General features: G+C 41.6%; 1 protein-coding gene across 1 annotated transcript in view; it reads left to right on the top strand.

Annotated features, from left to right (window-relative positions):
* The first annotated feature begins 284 nt into the window (after window positions 1–284).
* ank2b (ankyrin 2b, neuronal) overlaps window positions 285–25843 on the top strand; it is a 146143-nt gene continuing 120584 nt past the window's right edge. Inside the window, exon 1 of the mRNA XM_034676911.1 lies at window positions 285–565. Coding sequence (XP_034532802.1) covers window positions 479–565 — 87 coding nt within the window. The 5' untranslated portion in view covers window positions 285–478. The remainder of the gene's footprint in view (window positions 566–25843) is intronic.

Genomic DNA, 25843 nt, shown 5'->3' with positions numbered 1-25843 from the left:
ATAAAGATATCTGACCCTGTTTGTTCATCATTCTCTCACCTCAGAGGTTTGATTTTAATGTTTGTCATACAAGGAGGAGCAATTAAAAATGTGCTCAGACTCTGAAACACACACATGTGGCTGCTCACCGTGTGTGTGCGCGTGCAGCCACTATTTTGGTTCTCCAGTGAGGGTTTCCAGATAAACACTGGTGGCAGCTGCTGCCATAGCAACACCATTGTGCTCCCTCCTCCCCCCTCCCTCTACCCGACCACTCCCCCCTCCTCCACCCCTGTCTCCCCCTCCTCTCCTCTCCGCCTGGCTCGCTCAGCGCTCCACACATTCAGTCAGAGAGTGGAGGAGCAGAGAGGAGGAGAGAGGTCGGCTCGCTCTGCTTCACTTCAGGAGAGAGAGAAAAAAGAAGAAGTGAATTAAACTAAAACAAAAAAGAGGAATTAACCCGAGTGAGGAGTGATTGTTTTTTTTGTTGGGGGAGAAAATGAGTGAGGACAACCACTCCCACTACAGGCTGGACCCCAGTGACCGCCTCAACGGACTGGGACAGAGGAGAAAGAGACCCAAGAAGGTAAATGAACAGATGGAGCCACATGGAGCAGGTGGAGAGGAGTGGAGTGTGACTTCTTTTATTTTTCTTTCTTTTTATTTAAAGGTTTTTTTGTTCCTGGTTATAGGAAAGCTTTCTTTCTGTTTCTGTCTTCATTTTCTCCTCCTCTCCTCCCTCATCCCCGGAGGAAAGCAGTCCCCCTGTGAGCGCGCTCCATCTCTGCTGAGTCCACCTTTTTCCCCTCATGATGGATTACTCCTCCCTGCTCCCTCTGCTCCCTCTGCTCCCTCTTCTCCACCTCTCCTCTCGTCTTTTTCTTCTTCTTCTCCTCTTCCTCTGCGTGTGTTGTTATTGTTGTGAACACCTAAAGGTAGTGAGTAGTAGGAGGAGGCTCCTCTTGCACGCTGACAGGGTGGGTCCCTGCTCCGCTCTGCTCCACTCTGCTCCGATCTGCTCTTTGTTGTTGTGGACACGCTACATGCTGATATTTGTGGAGGTTTTTGTCATCCTATCAGCTTCATTATTCAAAGACATCTCTTACAACATGCATGATTGATTACTGATGTCATTTTTTTATTTCTGAAACCTCAATCATGAGCTCGCACACGCCCATCAGCCTCTCTGGCTGCTGTCAAAGAAGGCACAGATCTGAAGACATGGCATTTCATTAATCTGCTGTTCAGTCATTATAAGATTATTACAATTTATCATTATTATATCATTAACATTACTACATTATATTCTAATTTATAAAGATGAATGATTCCTGTTGTCTAAAAATTGTCACTTTTGGCTCCAAAAAGCAAGATGATGATTGAGAAAAAAATCAAAAGCAGTTTACAAATCATGCTGTGGATTAAAGATGGCTTCATTCATTTCTTATACAGCGAGTGTAGTAAAAAGTAAAAGACATGTCTCTATCATGTTTTTACGCTATTGTGAGGAGTTTTTTTGCTTGTTATAAAATATGAACAGTGACGCCTCTTTGTGACCGGAAACAACAAACAAGACCACAACAAGAAAGACCATATCGTGTTTTTTAATGGTTGTAACCTCTGTGAGGGAGAGGTGTCAGACGAGATGATTTACAACACGCAGAAGAAACAGCTTGGTTTTGCTTTTTCCACACAGTGAGTGATACCAATGGCTGGAAAAAGAAAACAAGAGATTCTAAATGCTTTGAACACATGCTTAGGTCGAGAACAGAAAAGATGTAGCAGATACTGCTTTGTCCACAGGGGGCGCTAAAATCTCCACAAACTGAAAGTTCCTCAGAGGAGCTTTAAAAAGAAGAAATGAGTGCCAGATTTTAAAAACTGAAGCTAAAAATACATTTTTAATACCATTTGTCTTTGCTAGTGAGAGCTACATTGAAAACAATGTTTTCTCTATGGTTTCTTTAAAAAATGTTTAGCTTTCACACTGACTCTGGAAAAAACACTCTTAGCAGGAACGTGTTCTTTTCACAGCCACCAGAGTATAGTGTGTTTATTTCACTACAAAATGTAGCTTAGACTTTATCAACGTGCGTCCACATCCTTGAGTGTTGAAACTAAATCAATGGTGACTTGCTGGTAAGGTCGTCAAGAATTTTCAGTACTTTTTTATGCCACTTTTTTTTTTTTAAGTTATATTTTTGAACTTTTTGCCTTTTATTAGATTGGACAGCTTAAGAGGAACAGGAAACATGGGGAGCCCAGACCGCTAGGCCACCAGCGCCCCAATACCACATATTTTTATGTTTAGTGGTATCACAAAGCAGCTAAGCTTCTAACAGTGGAGAGTGAATGCAGCAGTAAAGTAAAACAAAGCATTGAAACTGAAACATTGGAAGTTGTTTTCTGAAAGTGTCAGAGTGGTTAGGTTCTAAGGAACTCATAAACATACCCACACCTCCCCACAGGTGCAGTGAAGGGGCTGGATTTTGGTTATTTTTTGCTGAAGTTGCGATTATTCCTGCCCACTGTGTGTCCCTGCTCCGCCCTCTGTCACAGCCACTACACCTGTTACTCTCCTTATTCACATGTCGGCTAATACTGATGTTTTGTGAGATCCATTAACGTCTAATAGATACACTTTTGTTGCCTTGATAGTGAAACAGGTATGGATATCTATATTTGATTTTTATCGTATGGAAGCTCAAAGTTCTGATATCTTGGCGACTCTGCTTGCTCGTTGTTGTTGGCTCAGTTAAAGTATCATGTTGTGAGATTGTGCACACAGGATGTGGTCTGTGTGGATGGAAAGAGGGTTGAGACAGGAAGCTTTCCTTCACTGATTACTTTGATTTTAACACAAGTTTGTTGTGCACAATCAGATTGTTTCTCCGTATGAGAGAGGTAAGGTTCATCCAGGTAGAGTGTACTGCGTCCACATAGGTTTGAACATGTCAGGGATATCTCTGTGTTACCTGAAGGAGTACAGTCTCTGATTGGAGGAGCACTGAGGTGGAAAGGTTCAGATCATGTCTCAATGTTTTTTTCTGTGATTGTAGTTTAAAAGTGATTGAATGATCTTCAACTGAGTTTATTTCCATATCTCTTCCTTTTATCAACCAACTATCTGACTTGATGTTTTCCTCCATCACTCTTCTTTCATACATGACTGACCAGAGTTTTCCCCTCGGGCTGCCGAGGACACAGAAATCCAGATTCAGACCTTATTGCATTTCCGTGTGCTTCATTCCTGCCTGTTTGAGGGAGTGATGCTTATGAAAGAAGACAGCTCGGCCAATTCGTCCATATCAGGCTCTTTTTTTTATTTATTAAAAATAGCAATGTGGGATGTTCATCAACCTGTTATCTCATGCTTCCCTCTCAGACTGACTGCTGTCACGCTCATTCGGTCGTCACTCTCTGTGTTTGTATTTCTTGTAGAGTTTACATGAAGGGATGTCAAAGCATCATGACTTCTTCTATTTCACCACCAAGCACTCGGATTAATCCTGTAAGGACTAATGAGCACTTACCCCCAAAGATTTAGACTAAATAATAGAAAACAACTCACAGCAGCGATTAGCATGTAGCCCCGCCTCCATTCAGGGAGCAGAGGTCCTGCTGCCTGAGGGCGTGTCTGCTCCTTTAATGGGCTGAGGAAACACAGAGAGCAGCTCATCAAAACTAAACCTAAGGATATGTAAATGTTAACAAGCTGTTTATGAAGTCAACTCATTACTGACACAAGATTTATAAGAAAGATTCAAGTTTTTTTTTGTAAACAACCAAGAAAATAATAACTCAACTTTATTTATATAGAACCTTTAATACAGACAAGAATGCACCCCAAAGTGCTTCGCAAAAGAACAGAGAGGGTAACAAAGTAAGAGAGATAATCATAAAAAGTACTTTAAATAAAATTAAATCAATGTAGCAAAATTAATAAAATAAGTAAGAGTAGAAAGCAAAATTAAAAATCAGTTTAAGGTTAAAATATCAAATAAATACAATAAATAAATGAATGAATAAATAAATAAGATTTAAAAAATGCTGTTCTAACAATGATTGAAATGTAGTGAAAGAACAGGCATCCAAGTAGATTTTTAGATTTAGTCTTAGTCTTTAAATTTAGACAACAATGCATCATAGTTTTAGTCACATTTTAGTCTTAAGCCTTTTATAGCTCATTACAATATAACTACCATAACTACCATTTCTTTTAGCCTGTAAGTTTTCTCTCTTTAAGATGATTCAATTAGCCAACCGGACATTTTAATCAAGGTTGTACCTAAAGTAACGAAAGTGTATTACCCCCAGAAACAAGTAGTCATATAAAAGATTGATCCTATTCCAACTCTTTTGCTACTATAGCTATATTTGTTCTCTTTGACTTAAAATAAAAATGCAGTGACACATTTGAAAAGAGCTGGATCACACTTTTACATCAGTCTTTAACTGTGCATGTGGTGACAGTGACCAGCAGAGGGCGATGTGCAAGTCTCTGTAAATTGGTCGTAGGCAATAGATTCGTCCTTACCTCGTGATTAACAATGCCACTGTAAACCATGCTCAACAACCATATAGGTAGCTGGCAGGTTGGGGATAAGAGAGGTGCTATACGGCGCTGCACATCTGCAGAGAGACTTCACATTGATGCAACGTCATCTGTGATCAGTTTGAGTTCATCAAAACTGTGAAACGTTGTACTAAACATGCCGTCTCACATTATCCCAAACTAAGATTAATCAAGGCTTTGACACACAACGTCAGATATTAAACTGGCGTCACCTGGAAGCAGCTTGTTTGTTGTGAGTGATAGACATTGAGAAAAAAGTATCTGACACACAGAGAAAGAAGCCTGAAGGCAGAGAGTGTTTGTACCTGTGGGACACTTGTTGCAGGTAAGTGTCAAAACCAAAACTGCAACTTTCATCAACCTCAGCCTGTCACAGGAATGATCTGCTTTTAGTTTGACAGGTCAGATGCACAGAGGAGAAAATATCATGGACTACAAATATATCTGACGCTCCAGTTTACATTTTTCGTCCCATCTTGTCTCTTTAAGAAAGTGTCTCTTGGTAAGACACTAAACCCTGCATTGCTCCTTGTGACGCAGCCTGCAGAGTGTGAATACATGAGACTTAGGTTAGTTACCACTGATGGGTGCTAGAAGAAGTGAAACATGTAATCAACTCATTTTTGGATGTTTTCAAAGTTGATGCTGAAAAAGCCGAGAAACTTGTCACTCACAGGTGGACACGCCCTGTGAGTGATTGTGCATTAGTCCTGCAGTCTTAATGTTGCAACAAATGCTGCAGGACAGTTATTACCAGTGTGATGCTGAACCAGTGCTGCAACACTTTCTGCAGCAGAACAAGAGAAACGAGAGAAAGTGAGAGAAAGAGAGAGAGAAAGGGGAAACAGGCCAGGTGTGCAGGTCCATTCTGCTGAATGTACAAATTAAATTGTCGGTGGAAGCAGAGGCAAAGCATTTGGTAGCAGGGGGCCAATAAGAATCGATGGATGAATTATTGATTAGCTCCCTCCCCCCATGCTCACACACACACACACACACACACACACACACACACACACACACACACACACACACACACACACACACACACACACACACTTTTTGTGACCTATGGGAGCTGCAGTGTGCAGATTGACTCAGTGAGGTGTTGCTGCAGATAGAACGGAGTGATGTGTAGAGCTGGAAGAAGCCTTGCTCTAATACAGCCTGTTCTTGGCTCTTTCATGTTAGCTCTAAGCACTTTAATCTTCCACTGCCTCATTTAAAACTCCCCCCCTCTAACTGATCCAGAGGAGGGGTTGAAACACATCCATACAGCTGCTTTCATGTACTCTTGAATTCAAGCTGAGGAAGACTGCGGTGAGGATGAAGAGGCAGGTTTCATTTTCTGATGAGCGCAGGAAGGTTTCAAGTTCGTGTCGTCCTGTCCTGGAGAGAGAGGACAGTTCTTAAAGTCAAACCGGTGTTTGGTTTCATCAGACGAGATTTTGAACCCTGACTCAGCAGTTTCTCATTTGGCGGTAGACGTTGAGTCAGCAGGATTTGTTGCCCTGCTGGTCTCTGTTGTTGGTTCAGATGATGAAGAATGCACAAAGAAAAGTGTTGGAAACATTCAGTTTATCATTCAGAAGAATCCATTGATCAGGAATGATCCAATAAAACTGATGGAAAGTCTAAATTGTTATTTTTAAGATACTCTTTTATTTAGAAATTCTTACAGTTTGCCTATTTCATTTTCACCCCACTCTCTCTTCCCTGTTTTAAACTCTTTCTACTATTTCATCTCTCAGTAAGAACACATGATTGCAAAATTAGATGTTTTTCAGCTGAGAAGTTTTGGAGTCTGTGTGATGGACTCTGTTTGGAGCTCCTCCCTCTTTGTCTGGGGAGTAATATGTTTGAATCCAGAGTTCCTGATTGTGACTGCAGCGCTCATTAATGTTAAATCTCTCCTAATCAGATGTACTCTTTGATTATCTTCATATTAAACCCACTCTCCGATGATGGCCTATAATAGGCTCATGACTCAGATCTGATCAGTCGGCTAATAAAGGCCAATTTCCTCCGCTGTCTGCACAGGAGACCCTCCACCCACCACGCCGGGCACTCTGACAAAATCCAAACTCTTTCACAACACAGCAAGACTGAGAAACACCTCCTGAGGGGCTGAGAGGAATCTGTTATCACACATCGCTTTTACAACATAAAAATATCCTTTGTTTTTTCTGCATCTCACACACGCCAGCCCACCTGGGTTTCCTTTCTTTCCTGAATAAAACCAGGAGAGAAAATAGCATCGCTCCCTGTGAGTCAGTGGATATTCCCAGGAAAGACCTGCTGGGTTCTAAAAACAGGGAATTGGCAGACGTAACATGCAACAATAAAACAGGAAAACATTCACTTTTATAAAGACTGTAAAATTACTATTTTTATCGCAATTAATCACATATTTTCTAAAGTTAAAGCTCCTGTGAGGAGTTTTTAACTGGTTGTGAAACAGATTGAAATGAATAATGATTCGTCTTTGTGAATAAAAAAATCAAACAAGACCATCAGCAAAACAATACCAAATTTTCATATTGTAATTCTTATTGCCTGAAATGTCTGGGAGGGGGGTAGGTGTCAGATCAGATGATTGACAGCTGGTTCAGGAAGAGGCTTTTCTTTGCCTTTTTTAAGGCAAATATTTACAATAAGGGAGACCTCTTACCGTAAAAAGACAGCAGGATGAGATTTTTGTCAAAAATAATACTGCACTGACAACTTTGTCCACAGGGGGCGCAAAAATCGACACAATCCATAACTTCCCCTCAGGAGCTTTAATTCCACGTTTTGTATCTGTTGTAAATGTAACTTAAAGAGAAGTTGTCCACGTTTTTTACACTCTAAGCAACATGGGAGTGGACATAGTATATCCCTTCTTTATGCAAATGAAGAATTATTTTGATGGCAGCAATTTGTGTTTCGACTACGAGAGAACTGGCTCCCAGCCAGGAAAACAGGTTCCAGAGCAGCACTTACTCTTTGCTTGTCTGGAACTGCGACTCGCTTACGTCCTGGGCGAGGGGCGGGAGGCAAGGGGTGAAGTCGCCGTCCATGTAAAGCATGACGAGTAGCACAGAAGTGTTGTTAAAGTTGGAGAAGTTCTCTTCGGGACCTCATGTAACTAAAAAAAAGCCAGGAGCAACACGAGCAAGCATGCTGCGTTGTCCGCCATCTTTGTTATTGTGAGGGAAAGCAGTAAAGTAGAAGGGACGTCATGTCGTGGCTCTTCCACAAACTGGTGCCGAGTTGGTTCGCAAGTTGAACCAGCTCCGAACCACTACGAGCACCAACCCGGAACTACAGCCAGGTTGGCGTTGGTCCAAAAGGGATATCTGCTGACAAAAAGTTGGATGAGTCTGCTACACACTCCTCATTATCATCTTCAACACAATTCACCTGTCGACTATGATTCTCCTATTCCTCGACAACAACCTGCTCCATAAACAAGATCTTAACTGGGCGCTTAACTGAGACTTTGTTCAGGGGGGCTAGTAGAGTCAAGAGTCACAGAGCCACTCTTCCGTATACAGTCCAAACATGTTCAGGATTGCAGTGCATCACATCTTCTTCTTATGTACACCAATCACTGATGAATATCTAAAAACTATACAGAAACCAGAACCACGTTTTCCTGTCTGGAACAGAATTGACATTGAAGCCCCTTGGGTCCACTAAAGTCTTGTCACGTTTAACTCTTAAAACTAAACATGTAGCTCTCAGTCAGCGGAGGTGGTAACACACTCAGTCAATCCTGTTCCAACAACTTCTATCGACCGGCGTGACACACTGACTTCCTGCTGTCGGCGCTGATTTGTCAGGAAATGACTCGGAGGATAAAGAGGAACCAGTGTGTAGATTATCTGGTGACTGCTCTCTGTGAATTAATAATCAATAGATACATAAATAAACGTATATAGAGATAAATCAAACTTTATTTTTCATGTTTTCTGTTCATGTTCAATGAACACAGATCTTCAGTCTGCAGTTTTAATGCTGAGGCAAGGGCTGCTGGGAGAATTAGGATTAGGTTTAGGATATAGTCAGGGGTGAGATTAAGTGTACAGTTGTGTGTGTGTGTGTGTGTTTGTGTGTGTGTGTGTGTGTGTGTGTGTGTGTGTGTGTGTGTGTGTGTGTGTGTGTGTGTGTGTGTTTTCCTGCAATCATACGCAAATTTACTTAATATCTTTAAAGTTCTTTATAATTTTCTTTCTGTTTTTTTTTTGTTGTATTTGTTATCAAACGTGTCTCCCTGCCTGCCGTTTCTGACCCATCCACGCTGCCTCCCTTTTTGGACAGCCGACAACGACACAGATGGTGTGTGAGGATGACACCCAGACGTAACCATGGCGACCAACAAGCCTTGCCGCCAAAATGAAAACCTTTAACTGAAAACATCTGAGGCGACATCTCAGGCTCTGGCAGCATATTTCTGTCCACTCCAGCTCTGATTTTTTTACTTCTCTCAGCTCGGCTTAGTTAACTTTTTTTCAACAAAGAGCTTCAGTTTGAGTCTTAATGTTTACATTCTTGACCTCTGGTTTATAATGCTTGTCCTGCCTTGTTATTTGACATGCTCTTAAAAAAGTGGGCGTGTCCAGAGGGCTGGTTCACAGATATTGGATCCTCAAAAGCAGATTTTTAAAAGTTATGTGCAGAGCTGGTTGCTTCTGATGTCATTTGTCACTATCTTAGTTTTGTTAAATGCTAATTAACGTCAATAACAAGCCTCGGACAGGATACTGACTATAAATTAAAGATTTATATAAACCTGAGTTGTCATTTTGGTGTCTTTATAAAAATTAAAAAAATCAGACATACATAGAAAAGAGAGAAACATGGCAGGACACGGTGTTTGTAAGGAATAAATGAAACAAACTCTTCCAGCTCTTCTTTTCACCTTTGTATGGCGGTGTGGGCATGTTTATGAGTTCTTTGGATCACTCTGAAACTAACACAAAATACTCTTCCATGTTTCAGTTTTACCTCTTCATGTTCAGAATGATGATGCAGTCTGTTTCAGGGGTTCTCAGAGGGAAACAGGTTTACACTTTGCCCCAGTGTGACGACTTCCCTTACATTCAGCAATATGCAGCTTCTTTGCAGATGTGTAGCTCTTTGTAGCAACATCTCTAATCTCCACCCTGCCAGTTATCTGTACGCTGCCAGTTAATGATGGCATTAATCATTTTGAGGTATGGATGAATCCACTGCCTGCGACCAGTTTGCAGAGACTTGCATATCGCCCTCAGGTGGTCACTTGTTGTCTTACAGCCAAATTCCACTTGATCTGTGTCCAGTCCGTCTCCGATTCGTTACAGCATCGGGATCTGATTGGTTTCTATTCTAGTCAATGTGTTAACTTCCACTGGATGGGATACACATGACTTCTATTTTTCCGGATGCCGGAGCACGACGCATCAATCTCAACAGAGCAGATGGAGCGGGACAGGAAGTCAGGCACCAAAACAAAAAGAACACACCCGGTTAATTTTCAGAATAAAACACTGTGTTATCACCAGATCGTATTTCACTTCACTACAACAACAAACCGTCATGATGAGCGGAGCCAGGCCTGGAGTCAACAGGTCAGAGGTTTTCAGAGGACCAGAAAGACAACATGGATGAGGAGAGGAGGAGGAGAATCCTTGATTCAGTAATTACCTCGGTAAAACCTTGGTCACATGACTACAGTTGTCCAGCGGTCCTGCTTCATGCTGCATTCTGAAAATGTAGCCGGGGATTGTTGATGGAGGAGAGAGCACGGAGCTAGACTGCAGCAGATCGGAGACGTACCCGATACGGATCTGGTGGAAGTCCCGGGTTAAACAGAGGAGTCTTTTCAAGCAAACCAGCTCTCCACAAGTTTTATTTACTTCAGAGTTTACAACTGTTTTCTTTGAACGTGAGATTCTGGTTTAGTGAAGGAAAAAAGTGTTAAAAAGTGGCACCGCAGGAACTGATCCACTTCCCTATGCTTTGGGAGTTAAATCTGTCGCTTGTCTCTTTGGGCGCCATCTTCTGGATGACAACTGTAACACATTTAGATACTTCTCTGCATTTCATACTGGTCTATTGGTCACATCAGCACATGCAGCTCCTTTTTTACATGATGAAAAAAATGTAAAAGTGCATATTGTACTCTGAATTCGATGGTCATATCTAGAGTGACCTAATGGAGAAACTCCTGCTGATGTTTTAACCACAGACTGGGCTCTAAACGTCCTCCCTCTCTGACTCTGTACTGTGTGTTGATGTGGAGGGACAGGTTTGAACGCCCTCTCTGTGCTGAAGTTTGAGTGCTCTGCCTGACGCTCAGCATGCGTCTCCTCTCTCTCTTGTGGACCTTCAGGGATGATTTATTAATGAGAGCAGCTATCCATTAGTAATGCCTGGGGACTCAGGGTGGCGTGTGGATCAATGGAGCTTCTCTGGTTCAGATGATGCGAGGCGTTTTGGGAGAGTCAGAAGGTTTCGGCCTCAGTGAGAGGAACGCCAGGAGGGCACGGGGAAGGTCTTTAGTTTGGTTTAGGTTTCCAGAACGTTCCCGGGAGGAGAGCTCCTTCGATTACAGCGCTGACTGTGAACTTGATCGTCTCAAAGGGTGGGGGCTCAAAACTTTAGCATCCCCTGAATGTCTTTAAAGGATTACAAAGAAATCTTGCACGAATAAATCAGCACTGCAGTTTGATTGAAATATAGGAAACTGAATTTACACACAGTCGATGTATTCATGTAAACATCTCTGCTCAGTTTTCTTACATCACTCCCATGACTCGCTCCAGCTCTTTGTTTCTCTTCCTCTCAGATTTTCTGCTCTGCTCCATTTTTTACTTTCTGTTTCCTCTGGCTCGTTTCCATGGCACCTGTGGCCTAAATCCAGTCTGCAGAGAGGGACTGGTATGACTGTATCAAAGAGAGGACGCTGACAGACACGTTGATTGTAGTGTTTTGATGTGTTTCAGTGCGGGCAAGCAAATTCCCTTTCTTCTATATCTGAAGCTGGGTCCAAAGAAGTGTTTTTAAACCCTCTGAATGAATTTTGACTTTATATAAATGTCTAAGAACAAGTCTGTGAGTGTCTAAATGACATCAGCTCACTTCAAGATGAAGTCCTATTTTTTGGATCTTGAGAGAAAACATCCTTCCTCTGGCTCTTATCAGCTGTGTGGGAGTCTAATTGCTCTATGAGATGATGATGACTTCGCTTCCTCAGGTTTGAGATGGATCTGAGGAGCTGCTGACCCGAAGCCAATCTCTGATATCTGTTTGTTTTCCTGTTCCATGCATCAGCCTGAGGAGGAGAATAACAGAAACAGTTTCATCCTGCAGAGTGGTGTTTTGGTTTCTACTTATATTTATAAAATAATGTGAATTTGTGAGTAGGTCTGGGCGATACTTCGATAACGATAATTATAGTGATATAATTTTTCTCAATATTGATAACAAATGCTCCATAAAAATTTGATATATTTAAACCTGTAATTACACCCCCCAACCACTGGAAAGGTAGGGGGAGCTAATGAGCCCTAAACGCAAGTTGCCACCCAACATTAGACAGAAGAAGAAGACGGCATTGAACAGCCAATCATCTCGCAGGGTTAGAGGTAGGCGGGGCTTAAAGACGTTTGGAGCAGAATGTAAACACAGCTGAAACGAGCGACAGCGACACTGACGTAAACCTACCAGCTCAAAGCAGAGTCGTTAGCCTGACACTGTGCTGACTCTGCGTTAACTATTAACTTAATACACTTCATTAAATATACTCTCAGGATGTGGGTAAAGGAAGAACACAGAGACAACTTCAGCTGTGCATTTCAGACACATTTAATGTCCACCGAGACCGTAGGACAACTGAACACTGAATAACAGTGATGCGTTCACTGCACTGTGGGAAACAACATCACTTGTCCGTAACCCTTAGTGATCTACTACTATAAACTGATACACAGTACACAATTTGATATATCTTTGTTGTAAATTTACATCAAATTATGCAAATAAACTCAACCTGACAAAAATAAGAATTTACTAACTAAAACTTCATGAAAATCTCATCTTACACAAGAAACCTGCTTCCTGTTAGCACTGTCAGAAATGAGTGATTCAAGAAGCTTATCAGAGAACTAAATCAAGATACAAGGTAACAAACTGTCTACAACTATCGCACGGGGCCAAAAATCTGCCTTTAAATTTAAATGAAATGAATTATTGAATTGTGATAACAACATTTTCAATATCGCCCAGCTCTACGTGTGAGGCGGGATCTTAACCAAAAGGAGACATTTCAAAGAGCACTGATCCAACCTTTCCTCTCAGAGTGAAGTCAGGTTGGTGTAAGTGTTTATTAATCTCCCAGGCCTGCCTACATGTCATCCTAACATACACCTCACACCGCAGCTTGTATCGGATTTACAGTATTAACTCCAGCCGAGGAAATGTCACGGCCGTGACCCCCGTCTGAGACCTGGAGCTGAATGTGTCTCTCTTAACACTATGATTCAACACATTATCATAATCAAAGAGACCAAAACATCTCACAGCAATCAGAAGAGAAAGAAAGAGAAGACTTCAACATTTAGAGGAAAGAAAAGAAGTGAGAAAATTGTGTTCTACTTCTCTCTATCACTCATTCTGTCATCGCTCTCAATCTTCCTCTAATCTCTTATTTACTACAGGATGGAGAGAATTACTGGACCCGCTCCAACATCTCTTTAATAGGTTGAGTTCCAGATGTGGATTTGATAGGTGCTGTTGTAAACCTGGGTTTGATGGTGTGATGCTTTACATCCATAAAAATCAGCTTCCTTAGGTTCAAAGAGAGGCGAAGCTGTGTCAAAGAAGGAAAACAACAAAGGAAACAAACATAAAGGACATTTTGAGCTCTGTATTCACCTGAACATGGCTCTGCTTTACCTGACAATTTACCATCAGGGAAGGTACCTGATGAATTTATAGTAAAGCTGCAGGAACAATAGAAAGAAGGGGGAGGGGTAGTGATGGTTTGGGATTGGAGATTGTGGGAAGGCTTTCGATTCAGCTGGATCAGGCAGAGTGACTTGATGTGTTTTCTTCCCTGATGGTAGCCGAGGCTACTGTTTCATTTTTATGCTATATGGCTTTGTGCTCTTTGCAGTGAATTGGTATCCCAATCATGTTGAATAATGTCACAGCAGGTACAAAGGGACATTTGACATTGCACCCTGCTGTGGCTGAATGCCTAGAGTACAACTGTTGACTTGGAAATTGCTTTGAAAATGTGCAGCTTTGACATGTTATGAATCAATAGGATTGGTGAAACAATTGATGTAGGACTTGAAACTTGACCTGAAAGTATCTCAACCCAAATTAACATTTTCTAAAGACTTTCAACTTCATTTGTTGGAATTATTCAGGACACTAAATGTGGGTCTGTTGCTTAGGTGCAGCTGTTTGATGGGCATACAGGTTATGAGTCTGTACCCTCTTGAAAGGGAACACTCTCCATGTCTTCTCTCCATGTCACATACATCTGAGAGACCCGATCCATCCTACAGGTCTGTGACTCCTTCAGAAAACTCACTCCAACAAAGAGAGTTTTCATCACAACTTAGGCTCGTGTCAGTTTGTCGAAAGACTTGTTCAGGGATCTCTCAAAAGATGGGTTTTGACTGAAATGTGTCTCAACTTGCTCTGAAAGACTGAAGACCTGACCGGATATCTGAAATGATTTGAGACCATTTTAGCCTTAACTTGAGAGTAGCTCTGAATAACGGCTCCTTCAGGATGCAATGTACATGCTTTTTGTCCCTTTTGGCACACTGTATATAAGCTGCTGCAGTGTCTTATTGCTTCCCTCTGAGGCCATCATGGAAAACAAAGACAATGCTGTGATTTTCTTTCACGTTTAAAAACTCTGTTCTGTTTTGTTTGACCCTGCTCGGTGTAAACCTTACTTTATTTCTGTGATCTCAGGTGAGGGATTTCTGTTTTTCAGTTAGTTTCTTGGAGCAAACTTTAGTATCATGATGACGGCTCATAACTTTGTCTTAGTCCTCGTCATACTGCTCACTTATTGAAATGTGCTGGTGTTGTTGTGCAGCATTTATGTGAATAATCGATTGAAAAATCAAGATAATAAAGAACATTTAATTATCTTAATTTCATTCCCAAATCAAGACACTGTGAAGAATTGCTTTTGATTGGTAATATGGACTTCAGAAAACTGTTTTCAAATACAAAATAATGGATTTTTAAATTTGATTAACAACGGGATTATCCACCATAAATCAATCGTGTTTCTAAAAATAATAATTTGACAGTCCTGATAAAATGACATAAGGCTTGACCTGGAGCTACGTCAAATACACGAGCCTTAGCTGCTCTAGTTGACTTTGCTTTGACATATTTAAATTAGTAGAATCTTGCAGTGAGAGACCTGAGAATGACTCGAGCTTATGTCAGTGGACAGGAGACAGAACCGTTAATTCACTCACAGACTTGGTAGACATCAGCTCTTGACGAGGACAGAGTGACGTCTCTGTTTAGCTGTTTTACCTTGAGGTGTGACATAATTTATTTACAGCTTCCTCTGCAAGCTTACGGCTAAAATGGATTACTGACCACCACCACCAGCTCCTGACCATGGGGTCCTTGAGAGGTCAAGGTTTCTGCTTTTCCTCAGTCCCTGGAAAAATGTTGAATTTGTGTCGCCTCCTTTTTCTCTCTCTACGTACTGTTACATCCCTAGTTTCTGACTGTTCTATCTATTTAAACCAAGACTGGACAGAAAACTTTACATGCTTACAATAAAGAGGTGTCAGACCTGAAACCTTTACAAAAGTATCCACCCAGGCTGAAGCATCCCTTGTTTCTGTTTGTTAATTTCCCTGTTTACCTCAACACATACAGTAGAGGGTCGTAATCATGACTGTCACTGCTGCTGTTCAGTGTTTTTATTTTAATAGCATCAAATAACACATCTGACACGTTCAGTCATCTCATACCTTTCTCTGTGGAAACACAGACCGTCCTCAGCAGCAGGACGTAAAGTATCCAGAGCTCCTGATACTCTTCAAACCAGAGGGCACACAGGGGATGATGGTAATATGGCCTGTCAGATTCAAAGCAGCCAATCAGAATGATTTCCCAGAATGCCCCAGTCCATACATATGGCAGGCTGCTAACAAACCATCTGCCCTCTCATTATCAGAGAGGAAACAGTCTTTTTTTCTATCGTCTTGAAGAACTGATGAGAGCTTCGAGTTTCTGCAGGAAGTTTCAGTCAGGACATGCTCTTTATTCCTCATTATTCAAACTCAGTGAGGCTGAGTGAGATCAATTTAAAATCAAAACAAAAAGAGCATTTATCTTCTAGCAGGAGATTTTTACCTGTTTTAATCAGATTGAACATTCAGTGATGACACTAAGTTCATTTTCAAACAATTATTTTAAATCATTTCAATAAATTATATTAAAATGTAGTGAAAACAAGGCTTTAGGACACAGCTGTTTTCTCTCAGTAATATATCTTTGTTTGTATAATCCTGTTCAATTTGATAAACTTATTTTAGCTGGAGCACAGTTTTCAGAACATTCAACACATTTAGGATGCACAGATTTAAAAGAAGTAAGCATGAAGATACTCCACAAAGTAACATCACAGAAAGCTAGAGGATGAGGACTTTGTAAAATGTTTGAGCATCTTTTGGAGGGAGCAGAAATGTGGTGTTGATGATTCTACATTCAGTGAGTTTGCACATTATGGTAAAAAGAAAGTCACATTTCACCATTTTTTATAAGAGATATTTTATTTTATTTTGTGGCAATTATGGTTTACTGGTTAACATAACTTTTTATCTCTGGTTTATTAAATTCTAGGAGTATCATCAACCATTTGTAGAAAGTTCATGACATGATTTCAGCTCAGCAGTAACAGCTTTGACACTTTTTCTATTGTAAATGAAATTTTTGCAACTATCTTCTATTTTGAAAAACAACAAAAAATTCAATCTAAAAACTTTTGGACTGATTAGAAATATTTCTCCTATGTTTCAACATTTAACATTTTTTTTAATCAATACTTCTTCTGGTCAAAATTAGAAAAAATGTTTAAAATCTAGTTTTCTTAAATTTTCTTCTTTAATATATATATATTTTTAAATCTTTATTTAAGAAGAAATCCCATCAAGATCAAACACCCCTCTTACAAGAAAGATGTGGCCAAAATAGAAATGCAATATCTGCTTTTCTGCAGTATTTTGGTATTTAGGTAGAGCGACCGAACTAAAAGAAGTGCTGTGATACACTTGCTACATTGTGCGGAAACACAACAAATTTTTACCAACTAATGAGACCATCATTCCTCTCTGAAACCAGATAAAAACTTTGTTCTAGTCCTTTAAAATCAGTCTTTCTAGAGTCTTTGCTCAGACTCTAAGTCTTGAGTGTTCAGATCCCTGAATGCAGACCTGTGAATAAAAGGTAAAGAGGTGATTACCCAGCAGGCCCCTGTGCTGTAGAGCTCCATGATGTAACCACTTGCTCTGAATCAGCCTCTGACCGCTCCTGTGGATGTGAGGATGTGAGTATTTGACCCCAGCCTCACTTCAAACTGCAGGTACAGAGACCACACCGCCCCCCCCCCAACCCCCTGAACCTCCTCATCCTGCATCAAAAGACTTCATTCTGCAGGTCCGACCTCCTCCTGACTACCTGATTGAAGACTGACCTTTCAGTCTGTGCTGAGGGGCTCACTGGGGATTTGTTGGTTCTTATGTTGTGTGTGATTCAGGTTTTTATTAGACTGGAGGACCGCCTCTGAAGGGCCGGTCTACTTTGGTCCCCGCTCTCTAACTTTGTGTCTGTGCCGAGGTTCTGAACCGAATCACGAACCCCGGGCTCTTCTGCTTTGGTAGCTTGTTAGCTGTGTGTGTGTTGGCAGGTGTGTGTTTGTGTCTCGTTATCCGACGGAGCATAGACCGCTACCTTCAAAGGCCTCGCCTCGTTGGCCTGGGGCTGACAGCTCAGGTGTACAGACAAACAATTGAGGAGGACTCAGAGTGTGTGTGTGTGTGTGTGTGCTTTCCTGCCCTAATATTCCCCCTGAGTTTTGATAAAAATAGAAGCAGGGGGATCTTCCTGCTAGGATGTGACATTTGACTGTATCAGGAAATTGGAGCTGTCTTCTGAATCCTGAGTCGTGGTTGTTCACCTGCACTGGCTTCGGATTCTGGGTCTTATCCTCGGGTGAAATGTGTGTCTGCTCAGTCGGATAAAATTCAAACAGACCTCAACTTTGGCAGATATGAAGATGCATCTCTTGCAGCTATGGAATCACTAAAATGCATGGCTCGGATTGTTCTTTTATGTCAACAAAAAATGAATTCAAAGATTCAGATTGGGGTAGATCATTGTTTTATACGGCAGCTTTGCAAACGCATATATGATCATAACAACTGATGCATGCTATGGTGTCCCATGCAACCTGATTGTAAATGAGAAGGCATCATATGAGATCTCTCTTACACACAAATGTTGTCGCATAAATATAACAGAAGCAAAGGAAGGACTCAAATTTGTCTGGTGGATTTATTTCATGAATGTTTTATTCCAACAAATTAACTGCAGGAGAACACTGCAGGTAAATAAATATGCAAGAAAAGGGACGTCGCAGAAAGCTTCCAAAAGCTTTGGGTAGGCGGCCACAAAATACAACAAACACTACATCAGTCCCTAAACACAACATTAGTCCAACATTAATTCCATGGCATGGAGTTTATGGCACCATAAAGCACCTCTGGATCCAGAATGAAAATGTTAGATCGGTAGCCTAGAGCATAACATCAGTTGAGAGCACACATTCTATTTCTCTTTTACCAGCATCAGGTGATTTACATGTATATATGTTCAATTCAGAAACATGAAACAAGGAGAAAAGGGCAAAAAGATACCTGAGCACACACAGCAACGTCTGTTATCATACAATAAAAACAACTGTTTCTTAAAGATGGAAAAACAACGGGACGTGTTCATGTTGTCATCGAGCTCATTCCTTATCTGCTCCTCCTCTGCTTTTGATTAAATGCTGCATTCAAAGTCAAATTACATTTATTTGTTGCAGAAACAGAGGCCGTTGGTTTGTTGTTTCGGGTTTTAAACAACTCTCAGATTGTCTTTGTATTTCAAAAACAACGTGTGCTGTCGTTCCAAAACATTTTGCTCCTTCCAGATCGGTTCAAGGTTCAAGGTTACTTTATTCGTGATAGATTTTGTTTGCAGTGAGCAAGCCTCCTTTTAACATCATCCAACAAACAGCACAGGACAAGACACGACAAACAACGTGACAAAGTGCTCAATACTAAAAGTGTAACCTTCAATAAAAACAAGAAATGAGCAATTCAAAAAGAACAGAGTTAAAAAAGACAAGATAGAAGTAAAATCAACCATCAGTCAATAAAAACATGATAGATAAGAACAAGTTAGAAAGTATCATCATAGAAAAAAACAATATAAAAAATATAATTGAATAGTTCATAGATCGTGAAAAACTTGTACACAAAAACTGTAGATTCAAGAACATGAACAGAGATATTTATAGTGACTGCAAATACATAATCTGACAAATTAATGAAATTCTATGGTGAATATTTATCCATAACATGTTTGCTTTGCAGCCTTTTTTACCCTCAGTTTTCACCTGTGTAGAAAAACTTACCGTGAGGTCAGAAGAGGACAACATGTTGAAACCTGACGTGCTCTGTAACGATTGGTCCAGAAGTCCAATCCTGACTCTGTTTCTTTGGCCTAGTCTTGCTTTCCCTTAATCTTCTGATTAATCCGTCACATCGCCCCCCTCCTCTCCTCCATCTCACTATTTTTTTTTACTTTCCCTTTTCCCCCCTCTCTCTCACTCCCCCTCCTCCCCCTGCTGTCCATCTGTGTGTTTGGAGGCATGAAGCCATGAAGCCGTAATGACAGTCTCGCTCACAGTGGTCGTGCTAATCCCGTTAGCTCAGTTCTGTATCGGGGGCCGCTCACTGTGCCTCGCCACCAGCATCACCTTTTGTTTCTGATAATCCTGTCGGCGTGTGCAGGCGTCTGTGCAGATGCAACTCAATATTACTCTCACCCTTTATGTACACATGACGAGTCACACACACACACACACACGCACGCACGCACGCACACACACACACACACACACACACACACACGGGGGGGGGGGGGGGGGGGGGGGGAGTGGGGGTATCCTGTTAGATCTGCTGCTATGGAGTAAAACCTGAATCTTGCTCCTGTGGATTAAGGATGCTTGAGTGAAGCCTCACACTGTGTGACATGATAAAGCAGGAGTGTGACAGAGGTGGAAATACGTTCAGAAAACAAGCGTTTCCTTATCCTTTTAAACACACACAGTTGGTTATGTTGCTGGTGTAATCGGCAGGTTCTTTGATTCTTGTCTTGTTGATGGTCATGCTCATTATCTTTGTTAGACTCTGTATCGACTACACTTACCAAATTACAACTTAAAGAATAATGAAAACATGTCTAAGAATAAATCAATGAATCTTTATTTGAACAGCACCAAATCTCATCAAATCTTATCTTCAGACTCTTTCCAAACAGAGCAGGTCTAGACCGTACTCTATGTTCTATTATTAACAAAGACCCAACATCAAGACAGGATAAGACCCAGTCCCATCTTACAGACAGGACTCTCATCTTAATCCACCATGAGCAGAGCACTTTGCAGCATTTAGCAAGTTACAGTGGCAAGGACAAACTTCCTTTAACAGGCAGAAACCTCCAGCAGGACCAGACTCATGTTAGACACACAGCTAAGACCATGTTGGAGAGAGGGATAGAGGGAGATGAAGAGAGAGAGAGAGAGAGAGAGAGAGAGAGAGAGAGAGATGATAGGGGTGAGACGGATAGTAGTACTTGGAGCAGCTGGAGTCTGGCACGTCCACAGCAGCAGGTCTTCGGCAGAGATCCAGAGGAACCTACGAGACAAGGGAGCTCAGGGACTCCAGAAAGGTCTATGGTTAGTGACTTTAAGACTTTAGGGGCAGGAAACAGAGTGAAGTCTTGCCCCTTCTTGATTTTGATTGGTCGGTAAATGAGTTACATTAGCTAAGAGCTTTGTGAGTGTAGTGATGAAAATCAGCTGACACAAGGCGTTCTTGTGCTGAGGATGCTTAGCCCCAAAAGCACTGAACTACATGGTTGCGTGATGGTGCAAAAGAACATTGTTATTGGACACAGGCCTTGTCATTAGCGCCTCCTTGAGGAGTCATATAGTAGTGACATGGTTTGTCATATTGGGCCGGAATCTGTTTACAGAGCTGTGTGGTTCGAAATTAAAATAGATTTTTGGTATCTTGATTTAGTCCAACCCCTACTATATTTGTGATCTATTCTTAACATATGGACAACTCAGATTCAGGACACATTTTTATGCTATAGATTATACAGACTTTTATGTCACTGTGTGTTACGCAACGTTTACAGGCAGAGTTTAGTAACCAGTCACATTATAGAAACCGTCTTTAGGTCAGCATGACGTTAACCAAACACAGAGTGTGAGGCTAATAGCTTAGCTCCTGCTGGATTTGATAGCAGAACATGTTTTCCCACTCAGTGAAAGGGAAAGGGACCGGGATCAGATCCCCGGGGAACACCATGATTCATATCTTATGATCAGGATTGATGTTAAGGTGTATAGATAGAGTAAAAGACAAACCAGCAGGAAAGAGTCAGGCAGCATGTTTTACATGCCAGATTATAAATATACATTCTGCTGCAGTGCAAAAGCCAATCAGCTTTGAGAATTATCGGATGTACTTTTACAAACCTGCATTTTTATGCAAGTATTCCAGCATCCTTTCGACGTTTTAGTCGTTACATCACAGACAAACTTCTCACTGTGGGGGTCATTTCAGTGTTGTAAGTCAGACTTGTCCCTGAATTGTGAGATAGTGAAACTGAGACTCAGCAGATACAGCTGGACAGGTGCTCCACAGCTGCAACAGATCGGTGTCATTCAGAAAAATCCTGGTATTGATCCAAGCTAACAGATCATCAATTAGGGCATTGGTCATGGAGGAGGGGACATTAACCCACCTCTGTGAGGTCAGGTGAACAGAATCACGATGGTATCTGTATTCTGACGTATTCTGGTGAATATTTGTAGATACAATTTTTCTTTCCCTGCAGCCGTTATAAACCCTGACAGAGTCAGAGGAATGTCCTCGACTTTCGCTCCGAGGTTTTGTTGCAGTCATGTGATTTTTGTTTTCCTCAGACAACTTCTTGGCATCTTAAATCAAAGCAGGTTTTGGCGAAAACACCAGAAGTCAAAGTCAAACCCACACAATGGCTCTGAGCAGAATTACCTCTGGTTCATTTAGCAGCTAAGTACAAACTAAGTCCTAGACAATCCTGTAACCCCTCAGTCTTGGCAGCAGCACTGAGTGTTTTCCAGTCACATTGTTTGGCATTTTGTCCACATTCCAGAGTTTTTGTGAGTCACAAGGTTAAATTCATAAGAAGCGCCTGGCCTCGGAGGAATTAAAGTCCGTTTAGAAATGACAAGGCCCGTCATACAAGTGAGATCAGCTCCGGAGACATGACAGCTCAGTGAGCGGCTGAAGGCCAGGCTATTCATCCGAACAGAAAGATGTCCTTGTTATGCAAGACCTTCGCCTGCTCCTTGTGTTCCTGCAGCCCTCGCTTCCCCGAAGTGACACAGAGGAACGGAAGAGACAAGGCAGCACTGTCATCCGTATCTTGGAGATCTTTGTTGATGTTTTGGTCGCAGCATTTGTTCAAATGAAGGAGTCTAATGAGAATTTAATAAAGTACAAAGAGAGGGTCAGAGGATGAGAGGTCTTCGGTGGAGTCTCCACAGCCGGAGGTCACAGACGGAGTAATTGGTCTGACTGGTGTGGTCAATTAGAGGCTTGTCTTATTTTCCGCATTAACAGCTTGATTTATATTCCAACACGGCTCTTCAGTGCTACTTCATTTGAGCAAATTACACCAGAGGGGAGTTTAACTTCCAATGCAATCGACTTTATAATCCAGGGTTTGTCAGTATGTTGATCTAGTAAATGGAGATAAAGTTGTATGTAGGCTGTGTCTGGTTAAACTGACATATAACCACTCCACCAGAGCAATGAGGAACCAGCACAGGCATGAGGACGCTAACCTGCAAGGAGGACTGAAGGCTGCTGGAGCTAGCTCTGCTAACTGTTGAGCTATCCCACAACACCTCAGGGACCCCTTTTGTTCTAGGCAGTTTCAGGGCCAGTTCGGATCCGGTGCTCAACTGAGAACCATTTTTTTGTGTTTCCACTGCGAGAGAACAGGCTCTTGGCCAGGAAAACAGGTTCCAGTGCAGCACCAACTCTTTGCTGGTCTAGAACCACGAACCGCTTGCGTCAGGGGCGGGGGCGAGTGATTTCCTCTCATATGAAGTTGCCGTCCATGTAAAGCATGACGAGTAGCACAGAAGTGTTGGTAAAGTTGGATAAGTTCTCTTCGGGACCTCATGTGATTACGAAAAGCCAGGAGCAAAACCAGCAAGCATGCTACATTGTCCACCATCGTTGTTATTGTGAGGGAAAGTTCTCTGTTGGGAAAAGCGGTACTGTAGAAGTGACGTGGCTCTTCCACTGGCTTAAGTGGGTGGAAAAACAAATTGGTGCTGAGTTGGTTTGCAGGGTGAACCAGCTCCGAGCCAGTGCGAACGCCAGCCTCGAACTAGAGCCAGGTTCACGTTGGTCGAAAAGGGGTAAGGGAGGCTCAACACTCAGATTTGAACTCTGGAGTCGCAAAACCGCCCCCTCAATGCCAGCTCCAGCTCTCACCCCCATCATACCCAAACACAGAACTCCTTTGTGCCATTGTAAACTTGTGTAGACTGACAAAGCATTTCATCTGCTTTTGCTCAGTCCCTCCAGCACAAAGAAGCATTTACTAAATAATTTCTAAAGTGCTATAGTTTTACAAAATCTCACTTTTTGACACAGAGTTCACCCGACAGACTGGTGAAGATACGTGTGGCAGGTGTTTCTCCCCATGTCTGTACCTGATATGTTGGGCTTGAAGAGAAAAGTAGGCATCCCAGAACTGACAGGCTCCGAGTTTTTATAGAGCCTGAATAACCAGATGTAGAGAGGGAGCTCAAGATTATAGACATCATGTGAGAAGTTTTTATGTGCAACGAAGAGGAAATGAGAGATCTCAGAAAGGCTTAACATGCAAACAAAAACAGATGAATCTAACGTGCACGGAGTGAAAATATTTTATGTACAACAAAATGTCCTTTAAACACTTTTGAGTCTGTTCCTTTTTGTCCCATGCTCTTTACGTCTCACTGCATGCTCATGATTTAGACTCCGTATACGTTCTCTTCATGAGGGACTTGTCGAGTAGATTCATCTCGATTTTATCACCCAATGTTTTCCTCCAAAGACATGAAATGACCGCCTTCATACATAAATCTACCTTTATTTAAATAACATGCCGTGTGGGATCCATCGCCGTGTTCAGGTTTTAATCAAGGATTCGTTCTGCTCTGCTGCAGTAATTCACAGAGCTGGCAGGTAATAGCCAATGGGAATTGTCTGCAGGAGTAATCTCATTGGTTGTTACCCTTTGCTTTTTTTTTTGATTGACTGCATCTCTATTAGTCACCTTTGACCTCTCGCCCTATCAGGTGAAACATATTTACTTTGCTCTGACACAAACACACCTTGCCTCCAACATGCATCCTTCACCTGCCGTCGACATTTGGAGCTCTTTTTTTTAACCCCTTCAGTGCTGCCTGAGCGACACAGGAGCTGGAGAAAAAACAAAATGTATTTTTTTTACGAGAGGGGCGAATCCAAACCCTCAGACAGTGAATGGAAATGTGTCTCTGTGATGTGTAATAAACCAGCAGCCCCCACCCCCACCTCCAGTGTCCTCAGGCTGTGGTGAATAATCACCATCCTGCCCCCCTTCGGTCCTCACCCACCTCCCTCTGTTAGCCTCCATCTATTATTCAACACCCTACAGAGGGTTCGATGTGTGTGTGTGTGCACAGAAACGTACCTGAGCGTCAACTCTGTGTGTCGTCTTATTCTGTGTGTTTGTGCTGGACATGCATGCTGAATATGTGTGTGTGTAAACAGTGTGTTTGTGTTTCTAAGTGTACAGGCCGTGGGGGGCTGTTGGGGTCAGATGTCAGCCTGTCTCGGCGGGTATGACAGGTAAAGAAGGTTGAGACATTTTACGCTGACACCGCTGAAATATTCCCTCAGCAAGATTTCATCTGTTATCTGTTAGTTTTTTTTACTCATCTTTATTTACATAAATCAATATTTACATTTACAAAGGATGCAGACATGTGCTCAAAAAACATAATAATAACATTACTTTATATAAGTAAATGACATTGAATAAGAATGGTAAACATAAACTTCAAATTTATAGAATAAAACAATATCATTTTTGTTTTGGAGACAAAAACAGGAGGAGAACCTGAAGGGTGACAATATTAGAAGTACTGCAGATTCAGCTCTGGCGGCCCCTGCTGGCAGAGACGTGTTGCTACAATATTTTCACATTATAGTCCTTTATTATAGAGCACTTCTAAAACAGTCAATAATTAAAGAAAAAAAAAACAAACAGGTCATAAAATCATCAGGTTTTTAGAGATGATGGAAATTAAGAGGAAAATATAGAATATTATTTGGATTGTAAATATAATCGCAGCTCTCTCGCAGGAGAGGACAGTCTGAGATCAGGAGGGATTTTTCTTTCTTATCTGAAAATATTTAGCATTAAAGGCAAATTAAGACACCTTGCCTCCCAGGTGTAGGTGTAGTGTGTTTTTGAAGCTGCATCCAAGTATACAAAGCACAGATTTTTGAAGGCGTGGCTCTGGAATCATTTGCTGGTTTCTTGGATGGAAAACAAAATCAATATCAGCTTCATCAGTGAGTCCACAGAGATACACAGGATGTATACAGTGGTTATAGTCGGATAATAAAGAGGCAGAAGGGCACCGATACAACACAGGAAGCCTGATTTCAGGAAGAACTTGTTTAAATAACTACATACATAGATTGCAAATATTCAGATTATGCTTGTGAGACATTATTCTCTGTCTGAACGTGCTCTGATTATATAACTAACCTGAGGATGACTGACCCAGAGGCTACCAGCTTCACATATTTTGTGCACATATAACATACAAATATATACAGACTGGTACATACATCCGTGCTCACAGACGGGACAGGAGATGATGGATGAAAG

Source organism: Notolabrus celidotus, chromosome 23, assembly GCF_009762535.1.
Source record: "Notolabrus celidotus isolate fNotCel1 chromosome 23, fNotCel1.pri, whole genome shotgun sequence".
In the NCBI taxonomy this organism is placed as follows: Eukaryota; Metazoa; Chordata; class Actinopteri; order Labriformes; family Labridae; genus Notolabrus; species Notolabrus celidotus.
This window is presented reverse-complemented; position numbering and strand designations above follow the sequence as displayed.